The sequence below is a fragment of the Salmo trutta genome, chromosome 12 (genome assembly GCF_901001165.1).
Source record: "Salmo trutta chromosome 12, fSalTru1.1, whole genome shotgun sequence".
NCBI classification, from domain to species: Eukaryota; Metazoa; Chordata; class Actinopteri; order Salmoniformes; family Salmonidae; genus Salmo; species Salmo trutta.
Window position 1 is genome coordinate 29,599,966 of NC_042968.1, and position 12,550 is coordinate 29,612,515.

The window sequence follows — 12,550 nt, forward strand, 5'->3', positions numbered from 1 at the left end:
ATTGATTTGATCTTGTCTCTTTCCCTGCCCATTTTCAATGACATCATACTAGTGAGTGTTAGGTCTTTACACACGTATTCCCATCTAATCTCAGAAATGGTACGAGGAGTTGACTCTCATCATTAGTGATTAAGTGGGCCATTTTTTCAAAATGTTTCACAGCATATCATTTTGAGTTGCCATTATGCGTTGTTTGCATCCAATGACAAGTCCATCATGGCCGATAATAATATGAATGTGCTGTACATAGTTGTGAAATACTTTAAGATCTTCATATGCTTACTATGTGTTTGCTCTGGCCTCTGCTCTACAACCCACAGTGTATATGTATTTGTGCCTGCGTGCTTGCTTGTGTGTACTGGTTCCTGTGTCTGCACTCCCCCTCCTGTGTGTGTGTGTGTGTGTGTGTGTGTGTGTGTGTGTGTGTGTGTGTGTGTGTGCGTATGCAGCCTCACGCTGTGTGTTCTGGCCTAAGCCCCTCAGTGAGTAACAGTTTGCCCTGTGTGACAGTGTGTTCTGAATGGCGCCTAACTATGTCCCGAGCCAGAGATCACAGTACACTGCTCTCTGCACACACTGTGGCAGCATGGTCACCCTCAGCAGCACTGAGGTACGGAACACTGTGGTACCGGAGTCAGGGGAGTAGAGAAGCTTGGCACCACAGAACCAGCATGGGTCTAGTTTTAGAATAGATGAAAGAGAACTTTGCATTTTTTGTCTGGTGTTCAGCCCTACTTATAGGGTACTGCAGTTGGGTAATTGTCTGGTGTTCAGCCCTACTTATAGGGTATTGCAGTTGGGTAATTGTCTGGGGATCAGCCCTACTTATAGGGTACTGCAGTTGGGTAATTGTCTGGTGTTCAGCCCTACTTATAGGGTACTGCAGTTGGGTAATTGTCTGGTGTTCAGCCCTACTTATAGGGTACTGCAGTTGGGTAATTGTCTGGTGTTCAGCCCTACTTATAGGGTACTGCAGTTGGGTAATTGTCTGGTGTTCAGCCCTACTTATAGGGTACTGCAGTTGGGTAATTGTCTGGTGTTCAGCCCTACTTATAGGGTACTGCAGTTGGGTAATTGTCTGGTGTTCAGCCCTACTTATAGGGTACTGCAGTTGGGTAATTGTCTGGTGTTCAGCCCTACTTATAGGGCACTGCAGTTGGGTAATTGTCTGGTGTTCAGCCCTACTTATAGGGCACTGCAGTTGGGTAATTGTCTGGTGTTCAGCCCTACTTATAGGGTACTGCAGTTGGGTAATTGTCTGGTGTTCAGCCCTACTTATAGGGCACTGCAGTTGGGTAATTGTCTGGTGTTCAGCCCTACTTATAGGGTACTGCAGTTGGGTAATTGTCTAGTGTTCAGCCCTACTTATAGGGTACTGCAGTTGGGTAATTGTCTGGTGTTCAGCCCTACTTATAGGGTACTGCAGTTGGGTAATTGTCTGGTGTTCAGCCCTACTTATAGGGTACTGCAGTTGGGTAATTGTCTGGTGTTCAGCCCTACTTATAGGGTACTGCAGTTGGGTAATTGTCTGGTGTTCAGCCCTACTTATAGGGTACTGCAGTTGGGTAATTGTCTGGTGTTCAGCCCTACTTATAGGGTACTGCAGTTGGGTAATTGTCTGTGGCTCAGGATGTTAGTAATGTAACCGGTTGGATTTGGGCTGCAAGCAAATATTGTTTGAAGAGACTCGACGACTTGTCATGCTCTCTGATGATCCAAAGGTCAGGATCCTAATTTCTAGAAATAGATTGGTTTGTGTGTCGTGTATTATCATATTCACACAGATGCTTTGTGTGCACTGCCAATAGCCCCGGGCTCATGTCCTGCCTCAGCTTGATGTATCAAGAGAAACAGAGAACAGAGTTTAAACCAGAGAGAAATGGATGATGTTTGGATATGAATTTATCTTTGGGTGAATGCTTTGCTTACTGGTGATGCAAAAGAAGTCGCTTAATTGCTCAATCTTGTTTAATGACATCACATTAATCTTGATCAGCAATGCTGGGTTGAAACATTTTGCAATAGAGGGTTTGAGTGAATTCCTTCCTATTTTCTCTGTGCCTGATATGCTAAAGGCATTAAAAGGTAGTATAATAGTGTAGGACGCAGGTCTCTGGTTACAGTATACCTCACATAGCAGCTGCCGGGTTGATGACTGAACGTGGGAGTGGGACACTGAGACAGACAGTGATGTCATACTGTAGGTTGTAGGCAGACTGTGGGAACTAACTTGGAGATTCATCACAGCTAGCACCATAGACCGTATATACTGTAGGTTGTAGGCAGACTGTGGGAACTAACTTGGAGATTCATCACAGCTAGCACCATAGACCGTATATACTGTAGGTTGTAGGCAGACTGTGGGAACTAACTTGGAGATTCATCACAGCTAGCACCATAGACCGTATATACTGTAGGTTGTAGGCAGACTGTGGGAAATAACTTGGAGATTCATCACAGCTAGCACCATAGACCGTATATACTGTAGGTTGTAGACAGACTGTGGGAACTAACTTGGAGATTCATCACAGCTAGCACCATAGACCGTATATACTGTAGGTTGTAGGCAGACTGTGGGAACTAACTTGGAGATTCATCACAGCTAGCACCATAGACCGTATATACTGTAGGTTGTAGGCAGACTGTGGGAACTAACTTGGAGATTCATCACAGCTAGCACCATAGACCGTATATACTGTGGTTGACAGGGTTGCATCGTTGCATGGTTTTGATGGCTATTGTACTGTAGTTATTATTAGTCGTCCCTTTTCCTGTAACCTCTACAGATATCGCTAAAGTTTATTTGTCTGAAATGTCATTTTTCGTGTTTTTATATTGCAACGTGTTGGTTGAGATGAAAACAAACAGACTGCTGTTTTACGATAGAGTACCAGCATGCACGAATGGGAACCGATCACAAACTGGCTCTCTCATTATCACATTTCATACTTTCTAATAACCCCTGTTTATCTTACCAAGGTACTGGTTGAAAATGTTATCCTTGCCTACTTTATAAATGTTTTATTTCTCTTCTTCTATCTCTTTTTTCAGGCCATGGAAATCACAAGGAGGATAGTCCTTTCCTCAGCAGTGCAGATGCTGACAGGAAGACTGATTTCTATGACAGGAACCTGGCCTTATTTGAGGTCTGTCTTTAAAGTAACAGTCCAGTGTTTCCGGATTTCTAGGAAATATGACCTATAATTAATTACAATTTCAGTGAAATAGTTTTCCTTCCAAAAAAAGTGTAATTAAATATGTGAACTGTTTTTTTGTGTTGGAATGGTGGTGGGTGTTTGTTCTCCAAATTATGATTTGGCCACAGATAGGAGTATAGGATGAGTCAACAACATTATTTGGGAGTGAGTTAACAGAATATGGACTTTTAAAAGTGAGATTTTCACTGGACAGTTATTTTAAGAGTGGCTCTCAGTGACACTGATGCTAATACATGACATGATTATACACAACATATCACCTTTTAACATCAATATTTTCTAATCTCAACTGCCTAGATTGATAGACCACCACTCCTTCTTCAACCTATACAAATTAAGTTCCTTACACGGCACTATAATACCCTTTTACTGTAGGCTATTACACCCCACAGACACCTCAGGTACCCATCCACCTCTAACTGTTCCCTGTTCTGCTGTCCCTGTCCTGCAGGAGGAGTTGGACATCCGTCCCAAGGTGTCGTCCCTCCTCAGCCGGCTGGTCAACTACACCAACATTACCCAGGGGGCCAGGGAGCACGAGGAGGCCGAGAACACAGAGACGTCACGCAGGAAGGCCCCAAAGGTCAGAAATCACAAAAACTACCTCTCTTTCTCTTTTGAGATTCAAACAGGCTTTAGTCTCTCTCTCTCTACCCCTCTGTCTCTGCGCATGTTTGGATCTGAGCTTGCATGCGTGTGCTTTGGGTTGTGTTGGTGCCTGTTTGTTACAGGCTGTGCCCTGTGGGCCCCCTGGTGAGAGTTGATCAATATCTTACCTGATCAATAATTCTGATCAATTAGCTATTTCCTGTGGGTCTATCTGTGCTACATACCATATTCAGAAACACACACAAAACATAGACACTGAAACACACTACTCACACAAATATGGGAAACTACAGCAGTACTATCATAGTTATCTTGACAACCAAATCACTCACATCTGTTTCCTGTCTTCTTTCTGTCACAATATATGTTTGGTCCTTTTCCCTTCCTGATTGATATTAGATTAAGACTGTAATGATATAAATTATAATTCATGTGAATTTTGTTTTCCTCTCTCCCTCTCTCTGTTCTATTTTATCTCTCTCTCTGTTCTTTCTTAATTTCTCTCTCTCTCTATCTCTCTTTCTCTTTCATTATTGTAACCCATCTCTCTCTCTCTCTCTCTGTTCTGTTTATTCTCGCTCTCTCTCTCTCACTCTCTTTGTCTCACTTCATCTCTCTCTCTCTGCAGTCCCCCAACATGGGTACCCTGATGGGTGTCTATCTGCCCTGTCTACAGAACATCTTTGGTGTCATCCTGTTCCTTCGTCTAACGTGGATCGTGGGCACAGCCGGCATCGTCCAGTCATTCCTCATCGTCCTCATGTGCTGCTCCTGTGTTAGTACACACACACACATACACACATTGTGGATGCACTCACAGACACACTCACATGCATGCACACACACACACTGTCTGGCAATGTTAGAAGACCATTGACATGCTTTTCTTGTCCACTTGCCAAACCCTCCGTTAAAACCGGGTCACCAGCCAGTCAGCCAGTTAACATTACGAGGCTGAATAGAACCCACAGCAGTTTCCACATCCTGCTGTTTACTCCAAAGGACATATAATATATTTGTGGTTTATGTCTCAACCTTTCCAATATGATGGATGAATTATGTTCAGTTGTCCAATGACAAGTGATGCCTCTATTGCTAAGTGTGTTTATTATGTGGATAAAGAGCAAAGTGTATTGGTTGATGGGCACAACATAAAACATCCAGAACTCTCTCATAAAGACTGACTGGCCTTATTTGATGGTGTTCATATTCTCTCCTGTTTGACAGACAATGCTCACTGCCATATCCATGAGTGCCATAGCTACAAATGGTGTTGTCCCAGGTGAGAGTACAGTACAAGCTTTGAAGACTGAGAATCCAAACGTACATTTTACACTTAAAACACGTTAGTTGTAACAGTTACATAAACATGACATTAACAAGGTAATATAATTTTTATGACATAACTAACATATGATCACACCGTCAGTCTATTCTGACCAGTTTCATCCATATTAACTCTGTTCTGCTCTCTGTTGTAGCCGGAGGGGCGTACTTCATGATCTCTCGTTCCCTGGGTGCTGAGTTTGGTGGGGCTGTAGGAATCTGTTTCTACCTGGGAACAACCTTTGCTGCTGCCATGTACATATTGGGAGCTATAGAGATCTTCCTGGTGAGTTATCATCTGCTCCCAAATGGCACCCTATTCCCTATTTAGTGCACTACTTTTGATCAGGGCCTATAGTAGTGCAATATGTAGGGAATAGGGTGCAATTTGGGACGCAAAAAATATACCGCAGTAAAATAGGTCAATGTACTCAATCATATTGAGATGGAGTAACATACATGTAAAAATGGGATCCAATAATATTAGCTGAACATACATTTGATCCACATAATGTTGCTGTTGTAGACTGTAGTATATGACTGATATTCGTATATTCGGAGTACTCAAAATACATTTAAAGTGAAAGACTTCTGTTCTGCTCTTACTGTATAGTGAGTTGTAGAAGCCATTATAAGTGCATTATGAATGCACATATAAGATATTAAATGTGTGTGTCTCACAGAAAGTGTACCTTAATTACTTCTGTTGTCATTGTCCTCTCCCAGAAATACCTGGTTCCCCAGGCGGCCATCTTCCACGCCAGCGACCACCACGGGGGCGACAGTGCCATCCTCAACAACATGAGGGTGTACGGCACCATCTGTCTCAGCCTCATGGCCGTGGTGGTCTTTGTGGGGGTGAAATACGTCAACAAGCTGGCCTCTCTCTTCCTGGCCTGTGTCATCATCTCTATTGTCTCCATCTACGCCGGGGCCATTAAGTCCATTTTCCAACCGCCCGACTTCTCGTAAGGCACTGGGGATTTTTTTACATCTTTGTCTAAACAGGAAATGGGGATAATGGTATAATTGATGTGGATTTAATTTGGTGATAATGATCAGTTTGTCCCCGACGTAAGCCAAAACACTTGCTGTTCCTCTGGCTGGAATGGTCAAGGGAGATATAATTGTATTTCCATTGTTGAACTTTATCCTTAAGATCTAGCTACTGTACGCATACTGTAAATGTTTTTCATTGTAGCTATAATATAGCTAATATCTGATCTAAAGTAGAGTGAAAACACAGATATTATCATCACATTATCATGACATGTTATCATCACTCTGTTGATAATCAGAACCATTAATATTCCTCTTTCTCCAGGATCTGTATGTTGGGTAACAGGACATTGGTGAGAGATCAGTTTGACGTGTGTAGTAAGACGGTTCTAGAGGGCAATGTGACTGTACCTAGTCAGCTGTGGAGGAACTTCTGTAGCTCTGGCAACATGAGTAGTCCTCAATGTGACGACTACTTCAACCAGAACAACGTTACAGAGATACAGGGAATACCAGGACTGGCCAGCGGCATCATCAGAGGTAAAGACCAAAGTCAGAGGATGGACCATAGTTGTAATGATATGGCTATTACCACACTCCTGGGTCTAGGATACAGATCTAAGATCAGCTTCCCCCTCCCACAGTCCTAACCTTAATCATTAGTGGGGGGAAATGTATAACTAACCCAAGATTAACGTCTGGGGGCAACTTCACCCTATTACTATAGTCAATGGGGGCCAGCCAGCTAGGGGGCAGCAGAGCCACATCCACTTTTATTTATTTGTATTTATTTCACCTTTATTTAACCAGGTAGGCTACTTGAGAACAAGTTCTCATTTACAATTGCGACTTGACCAAGATAAAGCAAAGCAGTGCGACACAAACAACAACACAGAGTTACACATGGAATTAACAAACATGCAGTCAATAATGCAATAGAAAAGGTGTGTGCAAATGAGGTAGGATAGCGGAGGTAAGGCAATAAATAGTCCATAGTGGCAAAATAATTACAATATAGCAATTAAACACTGGAGTGATAGATGTGCAGAAGATGAGTGTGCAAGTAGAGATACTGGGGTGCAAAGGAGCAAAATAAATAAAATAAATAACAGTATGGGGGATGAGGTAGTTGGATGGGCTATTTACAGATGGGCTATGTACAGGTGCAGTGATCTGTGAACTGCTCTGACAGCTGGTGCTTAAAGTTAGTGAGGGAGATATGAGTCTCCAGCTTCAGTGATTTTTGCAGTTCGTTCCAGTCATTGGCAGCAGAGAACTGGAAGGAAAGGCAGCCAAAGGAAGAGTTGGCTTTGGGGGTGACCAGTGAGATATACCTGCTGGAGCACGTGCTACATGTGGGTGCTGCTATGGTGACCAGTGAGCTAAGATAAGGCGGGGCTTTACCTAGCAAAGACTTATAGATGACCTGGAGCCAGTGGGTTTGGCAACGAATGTGAAGCGAGGGCCAGCCAACGAAGCATACAGGTCGCAGTGGTGGGTAGTATATGGGGCTTTGGTAACAAAACAGATGGCACTGTGATATACTGCATCCAATTTGCTGAGTAGACTGTTGGAGGATATTTTGTAAATGACATCGCCAAAGTCGAGGATCGGTAGGATAGTCAGTTTTATGAGGGTATGTTTGGCAGCATGAGTGAAGGATGCTTTGTTGTGAAATAGGAAGCCGATTCTAGATTTAATTTAATGTGAGTCTGGAAGGAGAGTTTACAGTCTAACCAGACACCTAGGTATTTGTAGTTGTCCACATATTCTAAGTCAGAACCATCCAGAGAAGTGATGCTGGACGGGCAGGCAGGTGTGGGCAGCGATTGGTTGAAGAGCATGCATTATGTTTTACTTGCATTTAAGAGCAGTTGGAGGCCATGGAAGGAGAGTTGTATGGCATTGAAGCTCGTCTGGAGGTTAGTTAGCACAGTGTCCAAAGAAGGGCCTGAAGTATACAAAATGGTGTTGTCTGCGTAGAGGTGGATCAGAGAATCACCAGCAGCAAGAGCGACGTCATTAATGTATACAGAGAAAAGAGTCGGCCCAAGAATTGAACCCTGTGGCACCCCCATAGAGACTGCCAGAGGTCCGGACAACAGGACCTCCGATTTGACACACTGAACTCTGTCTGAGAAGTAGTTGGTGAACCAGACGAGGCAGTCATTTGAGAAACCAAGGCTGTTGAGTCTGCCGGTAAGAATGTGGTGATTGACAGAGTCGAAAGCCTTGGCCAGGTCGATTAATACAGCTGCACAGTATTGTCTCTTATCGATGGCAGTTATGTTAACATTTAGGACCTTGAGCGTGGCTGAGGTGCACCCATGGCCAGCTCGGAAACCGGATTGCATAGCGGAGAAGGTATGGTGGGATTCGAAATTGTCGGTGATCTGTTTGTTCACTTGGCTTTCGAAGACCTTAGAAAGGCAGGGTAGGATAGATATAGGTCTGTAGCAATTTGGGTCTAGATTGTCACCCCCTTTGAAGAGGGGGATGACCGCGGCAGCTTTCCAATCTTTGGGGATCTCAGATGATACGAAAGAGAGGTTGAACAGACTAGTAATAGGGGTTGCAACAATTTCGGCGGATAATTTTAGAAAGAGAGGGTCCAGATTGTTTAGCCCGGCTGATTTGTAGGGGTCCAGATTTTTCAGCTCTTTCAGAACATCAGCTATCTGGATTTGGGTGAAGGAGAAATGGGGAGGCTTGGGCAAGTTGCTGTGGGGGGTGCAGGGCTGTTGACTGGGGTAGGGGTAGCCAGGTGGAAAGCAAGGCCAGCCATAGAAAAATGCTTATTTAAATTCTCAATTATCATTGATTTATCGGTGGTGACAGTGTTTCCTAGCCTCAGTGCAGTGGGCAGTTAGGAGGAGGTGCTCTTATTCTCCATGGACTTTACAGTGTCTCAGAACTTTTTGGAGTTAGTACTACAGGATGCAAATTTCTGTTTGAAAAACTAGCCTTTGCTTTCCTAACTGCCTGTGTATATTGGTTCCTAACTTCCCTGAAAAGTTGCATATCGCGGGGGCTATTTGATGCTAATGCAGTACTCCACAGGATGTTTTTGTGCTGGTCAATGGCAGTCACGTCTGGAGTGAACCAAGGGCTATATCTGTTCCTGGTTCTAAATTTTGGAATGGGGCATGCTTATTTAAGATGGTGAGGAAAGCACTTTTAAAGAATAACCAGGCATCCTCTACTGTCGGAGTGAGGTCAATATCCTTACAGGATACCCGGGCCAGGTCGATTAGAAAGGCCTGTGCGCTGATGTGTTTTAGGCAGCGTTTGACAGTGATGAGGGGTGGTCGTTTGACCGCAGACCCATTACAGACACAGGCAATGAGGCAGTGATTGCTGAGATCCTGGTTGAAGACAGCAGAGGTGTATTTGGAGGGCAGGTTGGTTAGGATGATATTTATAAGGGTGCCCGTGTTTACGAATTTGGGGTTGTACCTGGTAGGTCCATTGATAATTTGTGTGAGATTGAGGGCATCAAGCTTAGATTGTAGGATTGCCAGGGTGTTAAGCATGTCCCAGTTTAGGTCACCTAACAGCACAAGCTCTGAAGATATATGGGGGGCATCCAATTCACATATTGTGTCCAGGGTACAGCTGGGGGCAGAAGGTGGTCTATAGCAAGCGGCAACGGTGAGAGACTTGTTTCTGGAAAGGTGGATTTTTAAAAGTAGAAGCTCAAATTGTTTGGGCACAGACCTGGATAGTAAGACAGAACTCTGCAGGCTATCTCTGCAGTAGATTGCAACTCCGCCCCCTTTGGCAGTTCTATCTTGTTGGAAAATGTTGTAGTTAGGGATGGAAATTTCAGGGTTTTTGGTGGTCTTCCTAAGCCAGGTTTCAGACACGGCTAGGACATCCAGGTTGACAGTGTGCTAAAGCAGTGAATAAAACAAACTTAAGGAGGAGGCTTCTAATGTTAACATGCATGAAACCAGGGCTTTTACGGTTACAGAAGTCAACAAATGAGAGCGCCTCGGGAATGGGAGTGGAGCTAGGCAGTGCAGGGCCTGGGTTAACCTCTACATCAACAGAGGAGGAGTAGGATAAGGCTACGGCTAAAGGCTATAAGAACTGGTCGTCTAGTACGTTCGGAACAGAGAGTAAAAGGAGAAGGTTTCTGGGCACGGTAGAATAGATTGTACAGACAAAGGGATGGTAGGATGTGAATACAGTGGAGGTAAACCTATGCATTGAGTGACGATGAGAGAGATATTGTCTCTAGAAACACAATTTAAACCAGGTGAGGTCACCGCATGTGTGGGAGGTGGAACTAAAGGGTTAGCTAAGGCGTATTGAGCAGGGCTAGAGGCTCTACAATGAAATAAGGCAATAATTACTAACCAAAACAGCAATGGACAAGGCATATTGACATTAAGGAGACGCATGCGTATCCGAGTGATCATTGGGTCCAGTGAGTAGCTGGGTGGGCTGGAGATATGGCGATTCAGACAGCTAGCGGGCCGGGGCTAGCAGGCAAGCAGAAGGGCCATAGAGGGATGTCGCGACGGAAGAAGTCAGTTGTAGCCCCTTCATACGGTTACGTCGGCAGAGCAGTCGTGATGGATCAGCAGGGCTCCGTGTAGTAAAAGGGTCCAGGCCAATTGGCAAAATAGGTATAGTTGCCCAAAGAAATGGCTGATGGACTTCTTCAGCTAACAGTCCGGTGTGCTCTAGACAGCTAGCAGGCCGCGGCTAGCAGATGGGCTTTCAGGGGACGTCGGTCACGACAGGAGAGCCAGTTGAAAAACCCCTCAGCGGATTACATCAGTAGTCCAGTCGTGAAGGATCGGCGGGGCTCCGTATCGGCAATAAAAGGGGTCCAGGCCAATTGGCAAAATAGGTATTGTAGCCCAAGGAGTGGCTGATGGACCTCTTCAGCTAGCCGGGAGATGGGCCTAGCATAGGCTAGCTCCAGGCTAATTGGTGCTTGCTTCGGGACAGAGATGTTAGCCAGGAGAAGCCAATTGGATAGTCGCAAGCTAGCTGCGATGATCCAGATGAAGAGGTTCAGAGCTTGCAGTAGGAATCCGGGGATATGGAGAATAAGAAGTCCGATACTCTCTGGGTTGAATCGCGTTGTGCAGACTGGCAGGAGTTGTCCGGGCTAAAGATTAGCTGATGACCGCTAGTAGTGGCTATCTGTCTACTAGCTAGTTGCTAGTTAGCTGGCTAGCCTTTGTTGGGGGTTCCGGCTCTGAAGTAAAGAAAATAGCAGATCCATACCACATTGGGTGAGGCGGGTTGCAGGAGAGTATGTTGAAGTTGGGGTTAAGAAAAATATAAAAAATATATGCGAAGAAAAAATATATAAAAAGATATATACACAGGACACGACAAGACGAAGACAAAAGACGCCTGACTGCTATGCCATTTTACAATAGTGATGACATGTAATTACAGTAAAACATAGACTTTGTGTACAACATGTTTGTAGTGATTTAGCTATCTAAAAAGTTAATATATATTGTCATGACGTTGGCCTATGTTGGTTTGCAACGTGCAGGTTAATGGCAAGATTGAACCCAACATGGGGGACTGTCATGACGTTGGCCTGTGGATAAGGTTTATGACCCCCCCATATATACCTTTTTCCCTTCCCTCTCTCTCTGACTCTACTGAAGGACTCTTCAATAGCCTTTGTTAAACATAGAGAGTCTGGGAACATCAAACAAGTGGGGGGAAAGGAACCGTATTTCGGTAATAGAACATGTTGAAAATATGCGTTGGGACTTAATGAATATGATGTCAGTTCGGTTGTCATCTGAGACATTATGACTGATGACAGGACGACATAAACTGTATCTGGGAAAGTCTACACATTCTAGTTATCAGATTCACATGGAATTGTTGTGCAATTTAAATGTTTGAATATGAAACTATTTGTGAAAAGATTAAATGTAATTTTAGCTTCCAAATGAGAGAATTGGGTTTTCATAAGTTTAGAGCTCTGCTCAATCAGTGGCCCGCCCCTGTGAAGAGACATGGGTTATAAACTATGAAACACACCCTTCTCTCCCTCCACTATATAAGCCCTTGACAAAAATGTAACCTTCTGTTCCGAGTACGCAAGGCCTGCAGCCTCTGCGTTAAAAGGGCAAATAACTTGCTGTTCTGGGTACATTAGGGCGACGGTCCGATGTCAGAAGGATTCAGATAATAAGCTGTTCCGGGTACATTAGGGCGGCGGTCCGATGTCAGAAGGATTCAGATAATAACGACAGAACGAAGCCAACCTCAGCGTGAGCTTTGGTTGCGAATGGTATGAACTTTGAACTCTTATTCACTACAGAAGTGATACCTCCTAGCCGTTGAGTTAGCAGCGGCCGCTGTAAACGTGGGCTAGGAAAGGACGGACAATGTATCCAGTCTAGCCCACG

At 44.3% G+C, this 12,550-nt stretch overlaps 1 protein-coding gene across 1 annotated transcript in view; it reads left to right on the forward strand.

Annotated features, from left to right (window-relative positions):
• The window catches only part of LOC115203313 (solute carrier family 12 member 4), a 52,552-nt gene that overhangs the window by 21,706 nt on the left and 18,296 nt on the right, over positions 1 to 12,550 (forward strand). The window contains exons 2-8 of the mRNA XM_029767892.1: positions 3,052 to 3,146; positions 3,670 to 3,801; positions 4,456 to 4,602; positions 5,055 to 5,109; positions 5,309 to 5,439; positions 5,880 to 6,121; positions 6,478 to 6,692. Of these exons, the coding sequence (XP_029623752.1) occupies positions 3,052 to 3,146; positions 3,670 to 3,801; positions 4,456 to 4,602; positions 5,055 to 5,109; positions 5,309 to 5,439; positions 5,880 to 6,121; positions 6,478 to 6,692 (1,017 nt within the window). The remainder of the gene's footprint in view (positions 1 to 3,051; positions 3,147 to 3,669; positions 3,802 to 4,455; positions 4,603 to 5,054; positions 5,110 to 5,308; positions 5,440 to 5,879; positions 6,122 to 6,477; positions 6,693 to 12,550) is intronic.